The sequence below is a fragment of the Heterocephalus glaber genome, unplaced genomic scaffold, assembly GCF_053883595.1.
Source record: "Heterocephalus glaber isolate CG9 unplaced genomic scaffold, H.glaber_assembly_v1.0 deba00001509, whole genome shotgun sequence".
Lineage (NCBI taxonomy): Eukaryota > Metazoa > Chordata > Mammalia > Rodentia > Bathyergidae > Heterocephalus > Heterocephalus glaber.
The window spans coordinates 4,360,615-4,383,287 of NW_028258325.1; the positions used below are offsets into that span (position 1 = coordinate 4,360,615).

At 46.5% G+C, this 22,673-nt stretch overlaps 2 protein-coding genes across 6 annotated transcripts in view; one reads left to right on the forward strand and one right to left on the reverse strand.

Annotated features, from left to right (window-relative positions):
• Positions 1-10,645, forward strand: part of Evc2 (EvC ciliary complex subunit 2) — a 104,542-nt gene extending 93,897 nt beyond the window's left edge. For 4 of the 5 annotated variants that reach the window (XM_087187305.1, XM_087187306.1, XM_087187303.1 and 1 more), the window contains 4 exons: positions 1,776-1,863; positions 2,939-3,135; positions 3,884-3,985; positions 5,587-10,645. In XM_087187305.1, coding sequence (XP_087043431.1) covers positions 1,776-1,863; positions 2,939-3,135; positions 3,884-3,985; positions 5,587-5,854 — 655 coding nt within the window. In that variant the 3' untranslated portion in view covers positions 5,855-10,645. The remainder of the gene's footprint in view (positions 1-1,775; positions 1,864-2,938; positions 3,136-3,883; positions 3,986-5,586) is intronic. The other variant, XM_087187304.1, reaches the window with a different exon arrangement.
• Positions 10,646-11,989: 1,344 nt separating this feature from the next.
• Positions 11,990-22,673, reverse strand: part of Stk32b (serine/threonine kinase 32B) — a 332,979-nt gene continuing 322,295 nt past the window's right edge. Inside the window, exon 13 of the mRNA XM_087187328.1 lies at positions 11,990-14,471. Within this exon, the coding sequence (XP_087043454.1) occupies positions 14,459-14,471 (13 nt within the window). The 3' untranslated portion in view covers positions 11,990-14,458. The remainder of the gene's footprint in view (positions 14,472-22,673) is intronic.

The window sequence follows — 22,673 nt, forward strand, 5'->3', positions numbered from 1 at the left end:
AAACATCATACGTAATCATAGTGTGTCATCAAAACCAGGACTTGACATTGGCCCACGATGAGCTTTATTAAGATTTCTCCACAGATGTAGCATTTTGTGTACTGCTTTTGTAGAATTATAAAACAGACCTCAATCTTGTTCTTTGAATTCCTTTTCAGTTAAACTAGAAGATTAGCCTTTGTCCGAGACATTAATACTCTTGGAAAAAGCAATCATTACAGCTCCCTAATTTTCTCCTGTGAATACAATATTGATGTGGAAAGGATAGAATGCAAACTGTATACTAGACAAGGTGGGGCTAATTTTGCAGAACACAGAAATTAATTGGAAGGAAACAGACCCAGCTTTGATGGATGTGGTCTCCAGGTGACGAGATTACAGATGATTTTAACTTACTCGATCATGCACTTCTGTGTAAACAGCATCAAAGTGCAGCTCGGTTCCATTGGAGTGATTGTGTATGGTTGAGATGTGTGGTGAGGCTGGCTTTGGGGGTGAAGGACTCCCGTGCTCTGGAGGGGCGTGCTTGTCAGTCAGGTGTGGGTCTGACCTGCAGAAGCCAGCGCTGGGCGGTGGCAGTGGGAATGGGGCGATCCAGGATGCCAGCCCTCATCGTGAGGGAGGGGTGGCGGTCCTGACGCCTCCGGTGAAAAGGTGCCGGCCGTCTCGTGGTCAGAGCCAGGGCCATCCAGGCCCAGTGGCTCTGGGTCGGCTATCGCCTAGGGCCGAGGGGTACGGACCCCAGGTCTTGGCCTTCTTGGCGCTGGCCACGAGGAGCAAGGCAGAACTCTCACAGTGGAACCACAGCTCCTCAGGGCCGCTAGAGTGGCCTTAGGCTCCTACAGAGCTTCTCACTGAGCACCCCATCTGCCTCGAGAGCTCTCCGAGCTATTTGGGAAGCAGACCAGGTGAGGAGAGGAAACCCTCCACCCATCTCCTTTTGTATGTACATGGATGTGTGTACTAGTTTTTATATACACAGGTGATTGAAAAATACAGCAAAGGTATAGATTAAACATTTTAGTACAGTAAAAGACATGTCATCAATCCCCTCACGGTACCACCACGCACTTTGAACACGCTTATCCCATGGTTCTTGCCACTTTCTGAAGCAGCTCTGGAGTCCTCTTTCCTGACTGTTCTTATGAGATGTGAGCAAAAATACAGTAAATGCTGCTGCTCAGTGCCATCCAATGGAAGGGCAGCTTGTAAAAACATAATGGTGTCCTCATGTTTTATTCACCTAATTCACCAGATCTGGCATCGTGTGACTTCTGGCTCTTCCTCAAAGTCTAAATGATTATGAAAGGGAAATGTTTTGGATTGATTCAAGTCATTGAGGCAGCCCCACAGTGCAACTAAAGACACTCAGGAAAGAGGACTCCAGAGCTGCTTCAGAAAGCAGCAAGAATGATGGGATAAATGTGATTGAAGTTAGGGGAAAGATCTTGAGGGGAACTAGTAGCAATGTATCTTTTACTCTAATACATTTTTTTTTTTGGTATTGGGGATTGAACTCTGGACCTTGCGTTTACAAGGCAAGTGGCAGAACCATTGAGCTAAATCCCCAGCCCTGCTCTAACACATTGTAAAAAATGTAAATATTCTCTGCATTTGTGGATCCTGCCTCATACAGATGTATAATTTTTGTATACACATTGCGTCTTGTAGCTTAGATCTGTAACTCTTCATTAATGAAACAACTGGCTGACCTTCCCGTAGCTGCCCCTTTATACGCAGTTGGACTCACGAGCCTGGACTTGTCTCCACTGTAGTTTGAGAGAAGAGCAGCAGAGCAGTGCGGGGCTGGAAGATTTGCTGGAAAACATGGAGACTGACACCTTCGCCACCCTGTGCAGCCAGGTGAGAAGATGCCAGCATGCTTGTGGTCTTTCTCCTGCCCACGGGACTTCCCTGGTCAGAAACTGCATCTTGCTGTCGGGTGGGGATGCTAAAGCCAATTCTGAGACTGCAGATCAGGTGGCGAGAAGCCCTGAGCACAGGCTCGGCAGGCAGCAGCCAGTACAGTTGCCCCTCGTACCCTCAGCTCACAGCCCCAGGTTCAGCCAACTGTGGATCAACGTATTTTTTTTAAAGGCTGGGTGTGGTGGCACACACCTGTAAGCCTAGCACGTGGGAGGCAGGAGGACGGCCAGTTCAAGCCCAGCCTGGATAATTTAGTAGCATAGTGAGACCTTATCTTAAAATAATTGAGAAGGTCTGGAGACGTGGCTCAGTGCAGAGTCCCGCGGTTCAATCCCTAGTACTAGGGGAAAAAAGAAAAAAAAGGAAAAGGTTCTTTGCTGTCTGCCACCATAAAGGCCTCCCTGAGCTGCCCCTCTGTAGCACCCACACCCCAGTGCCCCCAGCCCCTGACAGCCAGGGCTCTGTTCTCCACCTCTAAATTGTGTCCAGGCTGCACTGATATGAGCATGTACTCCACGGGCTGCAGCTTCTAGATGCTGGCCGAGTCCACACCATACAGTGTGCCTGAGACCCATCCAGTCCTTTCGCTCACTGCAGAGCGGTATCCAGTGAGGTCAGTGTTGCTGGGCACCCGCCTGCTAGTGGATGCTCCGGGTGGCCGCAGAGCCTGCCTGTTCCCTGGGGCTGCGTGGCTCCCTCAGTCAACCAGGAGGAGGGGAACCTTACTAACGACTCTGCCGCCACCCTCCAGGCTGCTCTGCAGGGACTTGGCCCCGAACATGGGCTGAGAACAGTCGGGAGGGGAGCACGAAGCCTTTCAGAACATCGTGAGGTGCCAAGGTTGCTGACTGCATTTTCTTGACAGCCCTGCGAATTTGGAGCTTGTTTTCAGACTGAGCTGCTAAAATATTCACTGCCCTGAGAACAAAAGCCTTAAGAATATAGTAAATTAAAACTTAATCACGCAGTGTAGTGACGGCCAGGGTTTGAGCTCCCCCTGCCTGGTCCCCAGGAGCTGAGGCTGGCGACTTACCTCTCGAAGATGACAATGGTGCCTGGTGCCACACTACGCCGCCTCCTGAGCGTGGTGATGCCCACCGCCCCGCAGCCCCAGCTGCTGACCCTGCTGGACTCGGTCAGCGAGAAGCACTTGGAGCACACAGTGGAGAACCTGGGCAGTGGGGAGCAGCCTGACCCAGGCAGGAGGAGGTGAGTGCCCTGCGTGGCCACAGAACCTGACATGGGACACAGCCACAGAGGGGAGGACCAGACCCACGTTCCTCTCCAGCTGGCTCCTCGCGTTCACCACGTCTTCCAGAGCCCGAGTCATGGCAGGCCCCAGTATTTTCTAATGCTGCCACCAATTTATTTTTCAAGTAGAATCTTAAGAAAATGTAACCATTTCCGTAAATGTGTCATACATACCCATTAACCCATTTCCCAATTGCCCAGAGAATGCTGCTTGGGGGGAAAGCTGCACTTTTTTAGTTTTAATGGAGAATGAGTTAAGAAAATGTATGAAATCCATGAAGAGAAAAAGAATGCATGGTTTTACTACCTGGAGAAAATGGCTGTTAGCATTTGGTTACATTCCTTCCTGCATTCCTTCCATTTGGTTACATTCCTCTGCTGCATCCCCTGTGTGTGTGTGTGTTACTGTGTATGAGAGCATAGCAGTGTGTTTGTGTGCATAAATGTGTGTACAGGTGCCTCTTGACTTACAATGGGCTCCATCCCCTCTAGGCGAATTTGTAACATAAATCATCACAAGGCCCAAGAAGGTGCTTGATCGCTGTGCATTGAGCGAGTGACAGAACACAGGGTGGGAGCGCTCAGGGCCCCTCCTGCCCATCAGCGGTCTCTTTGGAGAACGGAGTCCTGTGGCCCTTGTTAGAGTAACTAATCACTCCAACACTGTTCTTCTCTCAACAATAAGACCTTCCCTTCCCGCTGTCAGGAAACACCAGAGCTGGTGGCAAGCCCTGGACAACAGACTGCAGGCAGATCTGAGAAGCAGAGGCCTGGAGAAGATGCTCTGGGCGCACCAGAGGAAGGAGAGGTAATGAGCCTGCTCCAGGGCCGGGAGGGCGACTCATGCTGCTGTGAGTGGGCAGGGATCCGGAGGGCACAGGGAAGAGGAGGGCTTCTTCCCCGAGGACTGCACATCCTAATCCTGGGGCCTGGTGCAGAAGCTGAAGGAAGATAAGCTCATAGCTATTTATTTTCTCTAATAGCTATTTTTAATGGGATATAATTAGAAGAATTTCATAGAGCCGTTCAGATTTTATCGCAGCCAAAGCCCTTCCACGTCACGTTCTATTGAACCTTCTAGAAAGTGGGGTGGGGCAACTGCAGCTCTGGGGTCCCTTGGAGCGGCCAAGACGGCAGCTAGTAGGTGGTGGCCGTGGCCCTTGGGACCCTCCAACTGCTCCTTTTGTTTCCTGAAACTTCCAGGCCTGCAATCTTTCTGTTGTGACTTTTGCAGAAGTAGGGATCGGGGGAAGTGAGGGGCAGAGAGGCTTTGGGTTTCTTCAAACTGTTCGCCAAGTGTCTCCGGTGGTTCCAACTAGAGAAGAGTCAGAGACAATGTAATATCATAGACTCAGTGGCTTTAGCGGCAGCCACCCTGTGCTCGGGAAATAGTGGCTGTCCAAGGAAAGTGTTTACCCAAGTGCTGGCCCTCCCATAATTTCTCAGCCCAGGGGAAGGTGTTGACCCTACATAGGGATCGTTCGTGATACAAAGCTTGGAGTCATCAGTATTGGGCTTGTATTAGAACATGGTTCCAAAGAAATTGGATCAGCACAGTGGTCAAGAGAAGTAAATTCAAACCCAGATCAAGAAATTAAGTCCACACTATGTGAACTGTAGTGTTCCACAGGGCACTTTCCTAGGTGACACTGCTAGCCATGGAGCATGCTCACTAAGAGGCCATGGCTGTCCTGGTTCAGTGTGGCAGTCTTCACTCCACCAGAGGCACTGTGAACCTATGGTGGGTGGGTAGGCAGCACTATGCAAGCTTGAGGACAGGACTTGGTCTTGATGGCATGGAGCGGAATCTGCCATGTTCCTTCAAGGAGGGCCAGCACACCTGCCAGGAGTGTCTGCCAGGTAGGCCCTGGTGACACGGCCTTGACCTGCTCTGCTTGGGCAGAGAGAGAGCCCTGTGGCTCTGAGGGGCAGTGATGGCTTTTCCAAGAGCATCAAGGGGTGGAGGGCAGCTTGAGGACAGGATCCCAGCAGTCCTTCTGGAATGAACACACTTTGCCTAACTCCAATCTTTACTTTATCACCCAGCTCCATCCACCTGCTTTTGGGGCGGGGCCCAAACAGTGTATGGATCAATGCGTATGGATAAATGTGGATAAATGTGGCACATCCTCCCAGCATGGCTGACCTCAGGGTGACCATGAGATGACAGTGGCTCCAAGATCCTGAACATCTAGCAGCCACGGTCTTGGGTTGACTCAGCATACCACTGATACAGGCTTCAGCTGGTGTCAGGGCCATGCTGCTGAGTGAATGGAAAGCAGGTCCTTTAAAGTGACACTCAGTCGGGGATGTCAGGACCCCAAGGGTGTCTCCTGGAGAGCTCTGTCAGACACTGGGAGGGCCCAAATAGCCCCAAATGCTGAATGTGATCTTTCACTCTCTCTGTAGCATATTGAAGAAGACGTGTCTCCCCATCAGAGACAGGCTGATGTTCTCGGGAAAAGGAAGTTGGCCCCACCTGTCCCTGGAGCCTATTGGCCAACTGGCCCCTGTCCCCATCATAGGGACTGATGCCATTGATGTGTTAAACACGGGTGAAAAGCTCTTTATATTCAGAAACCCAAAGGAACCAGCAATCTCACTGCACGTTCCTCCCAGGAAGAAAAAGAACTTCCTGAATGCCAAGAAGGCCGGCAGGGCCCTGGGGTTGGACTAGTCCAAGGGAAAGCCCCGGGAGCACCTGAAGCCAGACTTATTCTTTCTGTGCACCTGTGTTTGTTTTGTCCATAACATACAACTTGCAGTAGACTGTCTTGGGATGGCCCATTGCCATTGGCAACCTGCGGGCCCAGTGTAGACATAGCGTGGTAGGTGGGGCCTTGGGCTGGGGTTGCTCTTTCTCTGGGTACCATGTGTAACAGGGACCCTCACACCTGCTGCCTTCTGAAGCCTCTGTTTGCTTTGGTTCTGAGAACTTCCGTTTGGCTACTGTCTGTATCCCAGGGACACGGACACTCCTCCCTCTCAGGCATGGGCCACCAAAGATCTGGAGGAGACGCCTCCCCCTGTCACACCCCAGAGCCATGCTGTATGACAAGCAGTCTACGAGTGCGAGGCAAGACTCTATTTGTACATTGAGTGTTTGTTATGCCCTGAGGGTTCATAAAAGGAACCTCAGGAAATAAATGTATTTCAGGCACAGCTCTTTATACTTGAACTCTTTTCTGCTTTCTGCGGGAACTGTTTATTTTTAATTACTTCTAGAGTTTGGCTCCCTGCTGTGCTTTGGAGATTTGGAGTTTTGGAGAGATTTGGAGTTGCCAGAAAATGTGCCGGTGCTGGGGCATGGTATTACCAGTTCAGACCCAAGTTGCCAATCCCATTTTACAGATAAGGAAATTCAGGGGCATATGAAGAAGGAATTTTTACAAGATCACGAAGCCTATAAGCAGCAAAACCAGGATCCTGCTTTATGGCCTTCTTCTTCTGATCAGGAGACATGTAGGGGTTTAACTCGATCCAACAAATAATCACATCGAGTCCCTGTTGTTCACACTGCCCTTCTGTGTTCTGACCCTTCTGCTTCATGACGTGGTGGAGGCAGTGATGTCTGCTGGGAGCCGGGCCACATCGCTCACCTTTGAGCTTTTCTGAGAGCCCAAGACCACACCTGTAGAGGTCTTTTCCTGAGGGCAGGAAATGATTAGGAAGAAAAGGGGTCTCTGGCGAAGCCTCTGTTGTAGTAGAGTTGCTGCTAGGCCCTCCTGGCTGCATTAACACAGTCCAAATTGTCACTGACACCCCACAGGGTATGTCACTGTTCCCATCTTACAGCCTAGGAGCCGAGGCTTAGAGAAGATAAGAGACTTGTCTGCAATCTTACCACCCATGAGGGAGGAATCCCGGATTTGAACCTGGGTCTCCTCCCTGCAAAGCCCTTGTCTGCCCTGGAATGTCCCCTTTAGATCCCTGGCAACCCACAGGCCCAGTCTAGATGCAGCATGGTAGGCAGGATGTTGAGCTAGGGCTGCACTTTCTCTGGGTGCCATGGCCATGAGCTGCCAGCTGGCCACATTGCAACATTAGCAGCTATGCATGCACGAGTGAGCAGTTTGAATTCAGGACAGGACTTGACGGGGCCAGTTTTCCACTCAGAAGGTTCAGGGGGAGAGCGAGGACAAAGAAAGAACACTGACTGTCACACACGAGCTGGTGGCATGGAAAAGACCAATCCTGAGCCGCTGCTCGGGGGCTGTGTGTTCCCAGGCAAGTCACCTGACTTTTCTGAGTTTATTTTCTTCTGTAACAAAATAAGACTAAGACTCCCTTGCAAGGATGGATGCAACAGGTCTGTGAAGCTCTTGGTGGTGTGGGCCAGCCATGTTGGTGTCCTTCCCAACCTGTGAAGGTGATGGTCTGCCTTTCTGATCATTTCCTGCTTCTGGCAGGACTCTGCTGCAGTCATGCGCGGGTGCAAGTAGATTGCACCTAAGGATTCCAAAAATTAGTGCAAAATTCTCAGCCGAAGGCTGATTGAAGAGCCTGTTAGTGAGAACAGGAGGTGCCAGGCTATTCAAAATCCAGCTCAGAACCTGATAATAGCTCCCCATGTTGTTAGGCGGAGGAAGATTTCCCTTCTATAAACTCACTGCACAGAGACACCAAGGCGTGTTGAGGAAAGCCTGTGTTTCTGCAGTCAGGATCGGTTTCAAATCCAGCCGTACTGCTTCAGAGCAAGACATTTTACCCCTCTGACCGTCCGCCTCTTCATCTATAAAACATGGGTTTCCATATCCACTTTAGAGATGTAAAGAGTGAAGGTACTGGATACTGTATCTACAGGGTCTGGCAGAATGTTGAAGCACAGTAAAGGTAGCTCAGTTGCTTTATTGTATTTTTAAGTATTCACAAAGTTGAGCGAGCCTGGTACTTTCATTCCTGTTTCTGCTCTGGATGAAGATGGTTTATTCACTCTGAAGTTTAATCCCCAAGTCATATGTTAATGGTATTAAGAGGATCGAGACTTAACCCATGCTGTTTAGAGGTGAGACCTTTGACAGGTGATTAGGATTAGATAAGGTCCTTAGGGCAGAGTCCCCAACGTTCAGTCCTGGTGGCTTGTTCAGAGGAGGAGGAAAGACGAGGTACAAGAGACGCCCTCCCTGTCTCTTGCCATGGGATGCTTGGTGCTGCCACGGACTCAGACAGCCTTGAACTTCAGAACTATGAACCAACTAACCCTCTTTTCTTTATAAATGAGGCTGCCTGGGTATTTCATCACATCAGTGAAAAGCACACTAGTGCACATGGAAGCCTCTTATGGGAGGGAAGCTTAGGGAACTCAGCAGAGAGAATTTGGGCTCAAGTTTCAGCTCCATTACTTACAAGCTGGGTGACTGGGGAGATAGTTAAGCTCCTCTGAGGTTTGGCTTTCAGGGCCCTCTGACTTCTGAGAATTCCATCTAGCTGCTTCAACAGACACAAACATGAGTAATTGTTCCATGCCAGAGATAAAGGAGACTGATGACAATTCTGTTGTGGGAATTTGAGAGTGAGATCAAATCTGGCTGAGGATATTTGGGGACAGTTTCCTGCTCTGACTCCCACATCTTTTTCTGCAGACTGCACTTCATGGGCTGTAGACATGTATGCCTGGGGCTTACAGGACACCTGCTCCTGGGGAGCACACAGGTGTCTCAGCCTCAATTTGTCAATCAGTGAACAGCAGATTCTCCTATGAACCCTGTTTCACTGTGGACATCTCCTCTCCAAGTGAATGGCACCAAGCCAGACACCTACAAGATCCAAGACATCTCTCTGGTTCTCAGCCTCCCATCGGATGCCCGAACCTTGCTGATTATATGACAGAGTTAGCCTTCACATATGAGCCTTCCTTTACCCTTCCCTTCCCCCTCCCTGGGCCAGGGCATCACCAACTGCCTGCTCCCCAGGCTGGCCCTGCCTGATTTGTGCACTCGACAGTCCCCTCTGGCTCAGTCACTCCCTGCTAAAAGACTCTATACAGGCCTGGACTGCAATCAGACCTCACCAAGTGGTCCCCAGGACCTCCTGGCTGTGTCTGTGGTAGGCAGCACCTCCTCCAGGAGCTGCTAAGTGGGGCAGGCACAGCTGGGTTCACCCCTGGGATCTGCCAGTTCCAGGCTGTGCGGCCCTTGGGAAGCCACCTAACCTCCATGACTCCCGATTCCTCACCTGCTTTACAGAATCAGGAGTGTGATAAACCTGTACTGTGCCTGGAAACAGGGAACACAAGGTCCATGAGAGCTAATCTTATTGTTGTCTTTGAGAGTTTTAAACAGGAGTGCTGTGATCTGATTTGTGCTTTAGGGAGACAATGCTAAAGACTGTGGTCACGATGAACAGGAAGTAGAAGCTGTTGCTCCAGCTTTCCCCTGATTTCTGGCCTCCAGTGGCAGCTGCAGGGAAGAGAGCGAGGAGATCAGCTCTGCTGCTGTCTTGTGTGAGTCACTGCCACTCTGGTCCCTAGAATTTGCCAATAAGAACAGCCACCACCACGACAGCCAAAGTACCACAAAGCCAGCACCACGGAGCTTGCCTGATCTGTGCCAGGCATTGTCACTTGAACCTTTATGCTGAAATTTTGTGATCCTCAAAGAGCCTGGGCACGGAGATGCTGCCCATCTGACAGGTGACAGGTGGTGAAATCACCCACCCATCATCACATGTACGTGGCCATCACTATTTCTCACCCACCCAGCAGCATTTTCCCTCTCCCTCCTCTCCGCCGCCCCATCTTCCTGGGGACAGTCACATGCTGGAGGAAGGGGGTTCCTTTCTCAGCCCCAGGGCATGAAGCTCATTGGACCTCAGAGTTTCCTAACAGGTGTGAGGGGGAGAATAACAAACTTTGGTTTTTAACTGGGTGTGTTTAGGCTGTTGTATTTAATGCATTTATGGATAGGCTACCATATTGCTATTTAGTTTTCTATTCTTCCAGCTGCTGTTTGTCCCCCTTTCCACCTTTTTCTGCTTTCTTTTATATTAACTCAGTGTCTTTAATGACTTTTGTATCCACTGTTGGTGTATTAGCTCTCCATCTTCTTTCTATTTAGTGGCTGACTTAGTATTTGCATTGTACATCTTTGACTTAAAATCTGCTCCTTCACATACATGGTGAGACATTTTCCCCTCATTTCCTTCTTTCATTCTTGCTGCAGTTTGGATCTTAAGGCTCCCCCAAAGGCTCATTTGGTGAAGGTTTGTTTCTCCAGCCTGATACTACTGGGAGGTGATGGGGCTTTTAAGAGGCAGGGTTGGTGGGAGGTCTTTAGGCCATGGGGGTGTGTCCCTGAAGGGGATTGTGGGAGCCCAGCCCCTTCCTCACTCCTGTGGTTCCTGGCCATGAAGTCAACAGCTTTGCTTTGCTGCCCCCTCCCACCGTGATGTATCTCCTCCCCACGGGCCAACTGCTCATGAACTGAAACCTCTGAAACTGTGAGCGGAATTAAACCTGGTCTCTTTGCAAGTGAATTGTCTCAGGTGTTTTGTTACAGTAACAGAGAGTGACTAATGCAGTTCTTTCTGCCACTGTTATCTGCATTTCACTTTTACTTCTGTTGGGACCCCCACATATGCTGATGCTATTTTATTATCAATATGTGATTAGCTTTTGAACAGGTTGAAATTAGATAAAATGTCTTTCATATTTATGAAAATATTCACAGTATCTGATATTCTGAAATGTAGATCCATATGTACAACTGTGCTATACTAAGAGATACATTTAGTCATTGTCTCCAGTTCTTAGTGCTGAGCTCGACTTGGGTTCCCAAGTATCTTGTGTCAGGAGAGTCTTGTTACTCACAGGAGTGGCTTTTTATCACACCTGAGTTTGTGCTATGGGCTGCTGGCTTAGTGTCGGGCCCCTGGAAGGCCTCAGGATGGGGCTCATCCCAGAAAGACCTAGTGATTAAAAAGTTGGAGCTTTCACCACCCCCACACCCTCCCATAGCTCCTGGGAAGGGGGTGGGATGCAGATTGAGCTCCACAGAACCTTTTTTTTCTTTTTTCTTTTTGCAGTACTGGGGATTGAACCTAGTGCCTCAGCATTGAGCTACATCTCCAGGCCCTTTTTTATTTTTATTTTGAGACAAGTTCTCCCTAAATCACTAAGTTGCCCAGGCTGGGTTCAAACTTGTGATCCTTCTGCCTCAGCCTCTCACAGTGCTGGGATTATGGGTGTGCACCTCCATACCTGGCTTTTAAAAAATCTTTTAGCATAACAGGAGGCAATTACTAACTCTAAGGAAAACAAAATGTTTCACCAAGATGGAAATTTAATTCAAATCCACTTTAACTTCAAACAAAACATAATTACTATATTGATGGAAATGTCATATATTAAATACTTAAAATTAACACTTAAAATTATGCTTTAATTATACTTTAGATAATTGGACAGAAAAGAAGTGTGTGTGTGTGTGTGTGTGTGTGTGTGTGTGTTGTGCTCTTTTGGGAGCTATTCTTCACAAAGTTACTTCTTCTCCCTTTGCCTGGTATTCTAAATTCTAAAGGAAAGCCACACCAAAATGATTAAGGTATTAACTATTGGGTTGGGGATGTAGCTCAGTAGTAAAGCACTTGCCTAGCATTTGGAAAGCCTTGGGTTCAATGTCCAACACTACATTAAAAAAGGAAAGATATTAACTCCTTAATAATTTTTTTTTAGATTTACAAAACCCATAATATCTGTTGATCCTCAGATAACATATGTAATTCCTCTCCTTATTCTTTCCTTCTGTGTAATAACTAACATAAAGAATATATATTGCTGTGATGTTTAACTTGCAGAGAAGTAATATGTGCTGAAAGAACTACAGGAATGAAAGAGGAGGTTGAGGTTGATTTCAGTATTCTGGATGTGCAGAGAGAGAGAGAGAGAGAGAGAGAGAGAGAGAGAGAGAGACTGGGGGGCCCTGGTTGGTAAAACTTGCCCAGTGCATAGTCTTCCTGCTCATTTCCTTCCATGCTTCCTTTTCCTCCCTATAAAAGCTATTTGTCTATGTTCCCCAAGATGGTCTTTTGTGTTCCCCAAGATGGTCTTTTGTGGCGGATGACAGCTCCCTGATCTTTTCACAGTGCTGTCCCTTGAATAAACCTAATTTCCTTTCTACCAACGCCTGTCTCCCAGGTATCGGCTTTTGAGTGGTGAGGAAATGGACTTGAGCCCAGTAATGCATGTGCATATGAGAGTAAGAGAGTCATCTCTCATCGTAGACGGTTAGCACCCAGACGGACAATATGTGGGTAATAAAACATTGAGAAGTTGCAGTCTGTTCTTTAGAAATAGAAATGTGAATGCCATTGAAGTAACTAAACGTAAATACAATCATCCCTTAGTGTGTGTGGGAGGTTGGTTCTAGGACCAGCACAGATATCAAAATCCATGATGCTCAAGTTTCCTGTATAAGTTACAATTTACACCAAACCTGCACAATCCTCCCATGTACTTAAATGATTCCTTATTATACTTAATGGAATGTAAGTGCTATGAACATTGTTGCTATAGTTTATTGTTTAGGCAATAATGACAAAGCAAAAGCATCTATACATGTTTGCTACAGACACAGTTTGGGGGAATACTTTACATCTGCACTTGGTTGAATCCTGTGGGTCCAGGAATTGAGGATACCTAGGGCCCACTGCAGGTGCTTCTTGGGAAAAGAAATCAAGAGTGGGGAACAGCCAGCAGGGTCTGATGTCTTGTGCCACGAAATCCAGTTAACCATGTGCTTTTACACTCAACACATTGCTTTTGTTAAAAACCTGAAAGGCCTTGGTGTTTGGAATCAGAGTCCTAGGCTCCTTCTTGGTTCTGTCACTTCCTGAGTGACCCCGGACATGTGATTGGACCCCTCACACCTTCAGGGTCCTTGTCTGTGATTGGACACTGACGTCACTGGGCAAGCCAGCTGGTGTGAAGACCAGACAATGTGCCCAGTGTTGAGGACAGCATCTGGATGCTGTATATGGAGACACCGAGAAACTGTGTGTCCAAATGGGAGAAGCACACATGGCTTTTGTCTGGAATCAGATGTGGACCTTGGGATTTGTGCAGCACAGCAATGAACTGTCGGACCCTGGCTCGGCTCCTCCTCCTCTTCACTCCCTGGACTCACAGCAGAACGAGGCCCGGGACTAGCACCTTGCTATGATCACCATGAGCAGGGAGACAGAAAGCAAACTCCAGTGCTCGGGACCTGATCCCTGATGGCTGGCTGGATGCATTAGGGATGGAATTGTACTGATGTTATAATAATAGCACACGATATGGAAGTTATACATTTGTTTCACTGTCATTCCCAGTCTTTAATTATACTCAGGAATATTTAATGACACGAGAAGTCTTTAGTAAAAAAGAATCAATGAGGTGATAAGGTCCAGCCTTCCTCAATGTCTGTCCAGGGAAGGAAGGCAGGAGGGAGGAGCGAGCCTTGTTTTTTAAGTGTAAATATAAATAGAGAACTGGAGGAAAGCGGGCAGAGTGCTGGCATTGCTTGGTCACTGGAGGTTGATTATAGGTGATTTTATTTTCCCTTTATTCTTTTCAATAGTTTCTGGATTTGTTAAAATGAATGTCTATTGCTTTGTAATCAGATAAGAGCACAAAAAATGATGTCTCAAATCAGAGGTTTTTCAATAGGGAAGATGGTTTCATATTTCCTTGTGATCATGTCCTTAGTGTAGGAGTGTCTGAGACCCATTTCACACAGCAGTGATGAGCCATGATGCCCCCTTCTCCAGTCAGCATGGCTGCCATGTTCAAGTGAAGAGGTCTTCACCCCCCGGCTCTGGACCAGTAACTGGCCTGTTACAGCTGCTCCCCATCGCTCCGCCACCACCAGAGCTCTGTCTTCCATCAGATCAGCAGAGCATTGGCTTCTCACAGGAGCTCTAACCGCACTGTGGACTTCGCATATGAGGGATCTAGGTTGCTCACTCTCTGAATCAACCTGAACCCCCACTGCCATGCACAGAAAAATTGTCCTGCACAAAACTGGTCCCTGATGCCAGAAAGTTTGGGGACCACTGACCCTGGGGATTTGAGTGATCTTCAGACACTCACCATATCAAATAAGGGTTGAGTTTCCCCGAATGGAACAGAAAAATGCAGATGAGTTCAATAAATTGGCGTTTACTTCTTTTTCTCATCAGCATGAAACGTAGAATGGGCAGTCTAGGCCAGGACAAGAGTTCCACAATGTCATTAATGCCATTGTCCTGGTCCATCATCCTAGGTTTCCTCATGGTCCCAAGGTAACTGCTGCAACTCCAGTCATTACATTGTCATTCTAGGCCATGAGAAAGAGAAAGGGAAAGAACAAATTAATCAGCTGTGTCAGTCCTCATTAAAGTGCTTTTCCCACCCTCCCGCCCATTCTTAATGATGTTTCCTGAAAATCATCGCCTAGAACGGAGTCCCATGATCAACTACAAAGGCGGATAGGAGAATAGGAAATGCCATTTTGAGAGGCATTCCCCAGATTGGGGTTCTTTTGAAAGACAGGAGGGGAGGAAGATTTGGTGGAAAGTTTCAACATCTCTATCAAGTTCCTGTATGAGCTGTGGAGGACCAGAGAAGGTCTGGCCCTTTCTCTTGCAGGGAGCAGGGTCCTCTGAACCATTTTCCCCTATGGACTCTCAGTTCCTCTTTATAGCTTGTTACAGTGACAGTGATGTCAGGACTGGACGCTTCTGGTCTCATTTTACGTGTAAGACGTACTAGTCACTTTCCTGTCACGGGAACATAACGCCCGACACCCACATCTTAAAGGAGGGGAGGTTTATTTTGGCTCACAGCTTTAGTGGGCTCAGTCCATGGTCAGCTGGCTCGGAGGCAGAAGCACATGGTGGAAGGGAGTGGTGGAGGACAGCTGCTCATGTCCTGGTGGCCAGGAAGCAGAGCTTGTGAAGAGCTGGGGAGGAGTACGTCCTTCCAGGTCTCGCTTGCCCCTAGGGATCCCCGAAACCAGGCCCCACCTCCCAACAAACAGTCAGCTGTGAACTGACCTGATGAAGCCACCGATGAGTACAGCACGCCATGATGCAGACTCCTTCCCCAAGCCCCGCCTCCCAGCAAGGAGACTTTGGGGAGATGTTTGAGATCTAAACCATAGCAGGAGGAAACAGGCTCAGAGAGGGTGAGTGACGCCTCCATGTGGCCAGCGTTATGTCCCTTCCCTGGGCAGCGTTCCCAGGCTGCACACAGGTTCCGTCCCTCTCTCTGTGCCACGGTCCCCGTGTGCCTTGTTGGAGCCACCTCCTGTTTGTGGGAACTTCACACATCAGTGTGCCCCACCCATGTCTGATGGGGCCTCTCTGACGAGGCGCAGTGGGCAGGCTGCGGTGTGAATGCTCATCTCCTGAGGCTGGAGGTCCGAGGCCAGGGCACCAGCACGGCCAGAGATGGCAGACTTCACGCCGTGTCCTCACCTGGGGAAGCGGCAAGCAGCCCCTCACGCTGTCCTCATAGAGGCACTAATGGTGTTGATGAGGGCCCCAGCCTCGGGATCTCATCATGTGCCCAGGTCACTCTGTCGCACTGGAATTAGATTCCAACACAGGGCTTCTGTGGGGACACAAACTTCAATCCATCACCCTGGACGACAACTCAGTGCAAGCAGGGACTTTGTCCTAATCTCCACTACCCCCCCAGCACTAGCCAGGCACATGATAACTGCTTGGTCCACGTTTGTTGAGTGAATGCCTGACTTACCATCTAGGAGGAGGCTCTGAGTGGTGGCCTGCTGAGAGCTGGCACCCAGCCGCAGACTGTGGGCGTAGATGGCACACACATGTGTGGTGTGCCAGAGACATGCCTGGCAGCTCTGCGGAGAGGCGGGGCCGAAGGTCGAAGCCATTGCCACGTTCCTAGCATGCACAGGGAAGCTGTAGGCTATGGTTTATTGCAGTCTGCAGCCAGCACCGGGACCCAGCTCCAAGCCTAGAATGGTGCCTGGCGCCCAGCAGGCTCCCAGAGCAGCAGGCACCAGCAGCTTAGAGGGGTGCGTGTGCAGGAAAGAGGGGATGGGAGTGCTGCTTTCCTTTTTGTGTATCCCAGTTCTTCCTCTAAAAGTCTGTATTCTGTCCAAGAAATTTTCTTACTGTAGTTACGCTAACACTCCATGGTCTGGAAAGGTGCAAGGCAGCTGGAAGAGCCAAAATTAACTTTTACAACTCATCAGTGTGGATGTGTGCACAGCCAAAGGGCTCCTCAGACTCAGGGTGCGGGGTGTCTGAGGGGAGAGAGGCCCAGGACCTTGCCGGTGGGTGGGTGTCCAGGTTTCAGAGTTTCGGCCATCAGAGAGGTGAGAGCTTGTGAATGAAGGCAGCTTAAAACCCAGACCAAGGGGTGCTGCTCTGTCAGGAACCGCAGGTGTTTGAGATGGGTGACTCGAACCCCAAATCCGGAGGCAGCGGGCCATGGTCTCCACGGTGAAGACAGGAGTATTCTCATCCTCCACGCGGTTTCTGGTGGCTCCGAGTAACTCTCTCTAGTGAGTCCCTCAGCCCATTCCCAGGCCACCCAACCTTTCTGTCACTGTGGGTTAGCTTGCATTATTTTAAGGTTTTCATTTCACTTATTTATTAACTGTACCTTTTTGTAGCACAGTGAATACAGTCGTCATGGGGCGCTGGTACACAGATATAGCCCAGCTCAATCTCCACAAATTCTCCTTCCCCTCTCCTCCCTCCCATCTCCCCCATTCCCTCATCCCCTTCCCATATCCACGAAGCCTACCTGCCTGTTTCCTCTTAAATTTTGCTCTTTAAATTATTTATACTTTGAGTCTCTCATATAAAAGAAACCATGCAATATGTAAGCTTGTGTGTCTAATTTATTTCACTTAGACTTCTGGTCTCAAGGTGCATCAATTTTCCTACGAACGACTCAGATTTATCCTTCTTTACAGCATAGTAGTACTCCATTGAGTAAATATACCACATTTTCTTTATCCATTACTGTTGAAGGACAAAGAGGCTGCATTCAAGATTTAGTTAGTTATTGTGAGTTCTACTGCTATAAGCACAGGTGTGCACATATCACTATAATATGCTTTAAAAATATGTTATCTTATGTATCTTGCTTTATTTTTTCATAGAAGGTGGTTTTAAAAAATATTTCCTTTATTAATATCTACTCTTGATCCCTCCCACCACTCCCAGCCCAGAGGAAAGGGCTTTGGGGCCGCCGTCTATCCTGCCACTCCTGGTCCTGCTTCCCAGCCACCATCCCTCCCGCCACTCCTGGCCCAGAGGTAGGGGCTTCTGAGCCGCCGTCGCACTGCTCCTGGTCCACAGGAAGGGGCTTCCCAGCCACCATCCCTCCCACTCTTCCCAGCCCAGAGGAAAGGGCTTTTGAGCCACCTTCTGGCCTGCTGCTCCTGGCCCCTGTCCCACCTCTCCCAGCTCAGAGGAGGTGAGCCGCACGGGTGCCAACAGCACCTCCCCACCCCCGCAGTCAAAATGAGAAAACACATAAATAAGTCTCAAAGCCAGACTTCCAGATCACCTACAGCAACCCCAAAGGGAAATGAGATGGGACACTCTGATATTCAACCACCTGGACCCACTGAACTGGCAACAAAAGGGCATCTGGAAAAAATGAAATCAGAAATAATTTCTCAGATAACAGGAGAAGTTGTGCTCCTAGTGCAAGACATGATTAATAAATCTAGAGAGGAGCTGAGGAACATGATGGAATCCCAACATAGGAAACAAATGGAATCCATAAAAGAGATGCAAATAGATTTCCAGGAGATGAAAAACTCCCTTGAAAGTCTACACAGCAGAATGAGCCAATGTGAGGACAGAATTTCAGATAGAGAAGATAAGATTGCAATTAATGACCAGGAAAAGAAAAATTGCTTCAAAATTATAAGGGAACATGAGAAATCAATCCAGCAGCTGCTAGATGATGCAAAGAAGAATAACATAAGACTGATTGGGCTCAATGAAGAAACAGGAGAGAGTGAAGATGGCATTAAAAAAAAACTCTTCACAGAAGTAATGGAAGAAAACTTCCCAAGCAGGGGAAAAGAACTTGACATACAGGTAAGTGAGGCATATAGGACTCCAAATAGCCTTGATCAAAAAAAATCTACACATAGGCATATAATTGTTAAGATTCCAGAAACTCAACAGAAGAACAAAGTTCTACAAGCAGTTAGAGAAAAGAAACAAATCACATAAAAAGGAAAGCCCATCAGAATCACAGCAGACTTCTCGACACAAACCATCAAGGCAAGAAGAGCTTGGAGTGACATATTCCAAGCCCTAAAGGAAAACACCCTCCAACCCAGACTGATGTACCCTGCAAAACTATCTTTCAAAATGGATGGAGAAATAAGATACTTTCATGACAAAGAGCACCTTAAAAACTTTGTGAATACCAAACCAGCACTCCAAAAAATTTTACACAATATCCTAGGAACAGACATTGAGGATCACAACCCCAGGAAGCAAAGCAGAATGAACCCATCTGGCAAGACAAGAAATTAAATGTAAAGGGGGAGAACCCAATAAAAAGAAAAAGTCACAGCAATGACAAGTCAATATGTTTCAGTTATAACCATCAACATTGATGGTCTCAATTCACCAATCAAAAGAAATAGACTGGCAGAATGGGCCAAGAAGCAAAATCCAACAATATGCTGCATACAAGAAACATACTTCATTCAAAATGAAACTCATAGCCTGAAAGTTAAAGGGTGGAAAACAATACTCCATGCAATGGGAACCCAAAAAAAAGCAGGAGTAGCTATCCTCTTTGCAGATCAAGTAGATTTCAAACCAACACTGATTAAGAGAGACCAAGAAGGATACTACATCCTTGTAAAGGGAAGAATCCAAGAGGAAGAGATGACAATCATAAATATCTATGCACCAAACACTAGTGCACCCAATTATATGAAACAAATACTAACGGACATGAAAAGTCATATATGCACTAATACAATTGTAGTGGGGGACCTCAAACCCCACTGTCACAAATAGATAGATCAACTAGACAAAAAATAAGTAATGAAATACTAGAACTCAATCGAACTCTTGAACAAATGAACTTAACAGATGTTTACAGAGTCTTCCACCCCTCAAAATCAGAATACACATTCTTCTCAGCTGCACATGGGTCATTCTCCAAAAGAGACCACATACTCACACATAGAACATGTTTAAGTAAGTGCAAAGGAATTGAAGTTATCCCCTGTATATTATCAGACCATAGTGCGATGAAATTGGAGATCCATAGCAAAAGAAACTCAAAAAATTTCATAAACATGAGGAAATTGAACAACCCACTTCTGAATAACCAATGGGTCACAGAGGAAATTAAAGAAGAAATCAGACAGTTCCTTCAGTTAAATGACAATGACAGTACAACATATCAGAATCTATGGGACACAATGAAAGCAGTCTTATGAGGGAAATTCATAGCAGTGAATATGCATATTGGGAAAACAGAACAGGCCCAATTAAACAACCTGATGCTGAACCTCAAGCTTCTAGAAAAAGAAGAGCAGGACAACCCCAAAGCTCATACAAGGGAGGAAATTATAAAGATCAGAGGAGAAATCAATGCAATGGAGACTAAGAGAATGATACAAAAAAAATCAATCAAGCCAAGAGTTAGTTCTTTGAAAGAATCAACAAAATTGGCAAACCTTTAGCCAACCTTATCAGAAAAAGGAAAGAAAAGGCCCAAATCCATGCAATTAGGAATGAAAAGGGTGAAATTACAACAGACCCAGCAGAAATCCAGAGGATTATCAATACCTACTTCCAGAACCTATATGCCAATAAGATGGAAAACACAGAAGAAATGGACAGATTCCTAGATACATAATGAATTACCAAAGTTGAATGAAGAAGACCTAAAAATTCTAAACAACCCAATATCAACCAATGAAATTGAAAATGTAATTAAAAACTTATCAACTAGGAAAATCCCGGGCCCTGATGGCTTCACTGCTGAATTCTACAAGACATTTAGAGAGGAACTGCTGCCACTACTGTTTAAACTCTTCAATGAAATTGAAAAGGAAGCAATACTCCCAAATTCATTCCTGGAAGCAAGCATCACCTTGATCCCCAAAGCAGAGAAAGACCCAACCGAAAAGGAGAACTATAGGCCAATCTCACTAATGAACATAGATGCAAAAATCCTTAATAAGATAATGGCAAATAGAATGCAGAAGATCATCAAGAAGATCATACAACCTGACCAGGTGGGATTCATCCCAGGGATGCAGGGATGATTCACCATACGCAAATCAATCAATGTAATACACTATATCAATGGAGCCAAGGACAAAAACCATATGATTATCTCCATAGATGCAGAAAAAGCATTTGACAAAATCCAACATGCATTTATGATAAAAACCCTACAAACAATTGGAATAGATGGTCTCTACCTCAAACTGATAAAAAGCCATCTATGAAAAACCAACAGCCAATATCATACTAAATGGTCAAAAACTGAAATCCTTCACACTAAAATCAGGAGCAAGACGAGGATGTCCACTATCACCACTCTTGTTCAATATAGTTCTGGAAACATTAGCCACGGCAATTAGACAAGAGAAAGAAATAAAAGGAATAAAGATAGGTAATGAAAAAGTCAAATTGTCATTATTTGCAGATGACATGATACTCTATACAGAAGACCCCAAGAACTCCACCAAAAGTCTTCTAGACTTAATAACCAAATTCAGTCAAGTAGCTGGTTACAAGGTCAACTCACAAAAATCAATAGCTTTCCTCTACACAAATGACAGACTCACTGAGAGAGAAATAGGGCAAATAATTCCTTTCACAATAGCATCCAAAAAACTGAAATACCTAGGAATCAACCTAATGAAAGAAATCAAAGACCTCTTCTCTGAAAACTCTAGCACTCTGAAAAGAGAGATTGAAGATGATATCAGAAAATGGACAGACATCCCCTGCTCCTGGATAGGAAGGATTAATATAGTGAAAATGGCCATACTTCCAAAACTGCTATATAGATTCAATGCAATTCCAATTGAGATCCCAGCAGCATACTTCATGGACCTTGAGAAAACAATCCAAAAATTCATTTGGAACCAGAAGAGACCCAGAATAGCAAAAGCAATTCTAGGTAACAGAGACATGGCATGGGGTATCACAATCCCCAACCTGCAACTCTACTACAAAGCTACTGTGATAAAAACAGCATGGTACTGGCAAAGAAACAGACCTGAGGACCAGTGGAACAGATTAGAAGATGCAGAAACAATGCCAGACACATTCAGCCATCTCATCTTTGATAAAGGAGCCAAGCACCCTCACTGGAGGAAAGATAGCCTCCTTAATAAATGGTGCTGGAAAAATTGGCTTTCAACTTGCCAAAGATTAAAACTAAACCTATATCTCTCACCATGCACTAAACTAAAATTGAAATGGATTGAAGATCTAAATATTCAAATAGAAACTCTGAACCAGTCGGAACAGAGGTTAGGTAGAACTCTTGAAGACATTGGGGTAGGAAAAGATTTTATGAACAAAACCTCAGTTGCCCTGAACTAGCACAAACAATTAACAAGGGGGATCTCTTCTTATTAAAAAGCTTCTCCACAGCAAGAGAAACCACCAGCAGTGTGAAGAGACAACCCACAATGTGGGAAAAAATCTTCACCTGCTTTTCCTCAGACAAAGGTCTACTATCTCGAATCTATAAAGAATTTAAAAAGATCAGACCTCTCAAATTTAAAGACCCAATCAAAAAATGGGCATCAGAAATGAACAGACATTTCTCAGACAAAGAAGTAGAAATAGCAAATAAATACATGAAAAAATGTTCAACATCACTGGTCATTTGAGAGATGCAAATGAAAACAACACTGAGATTCCACCTCACCCCACAAAGAATGGCTGCTATCATGAAATCAACCAATGACAAATGCTGGTGGGGCTGTGGGGAAAGAGGAACCCTGCTCCACTGCTGGTGGGAGTGTAGACTGGTGCAACCACTGTGGAAATCAGTATGGAGATACCTCAGAGAACTAGGACTGGAAGTCCCATTTGACCCTGCTATTCCACTGCTGGGGATCTTCCCCAAAGAATTAAAAGAATCATACCACAGTGATATATGTGCACCCATGTTCATAGCAGCACAGTTTGTGATAGCTAAACCTTGGAAACAGCCCAAATGCCCATCAACTGGAGACTGGATAAAGAAAATGTGGTTTTTAAAAATAAAATGGAGTACTACTCAGCCATAAAAAATGAGAAATTAGAGACATTTATAGCTAAGTGGATGGACATTGAGGCGATACTCTTAAGTGAAATAAATAGGACACATATGTATAAATACCGAATAGTTTCTCTGGTGTGAGAAACTGAAAGTGTAAATAAGGACCAAAAAGTATAATAGATAATGTGAAATAGGAAGAAAAGGGGCAAAGGGGAAGGAAGTGGGAGGGGTAGGGGAAAGGAAAGAAGGGAATGGAATTAATATGAGAAAATGG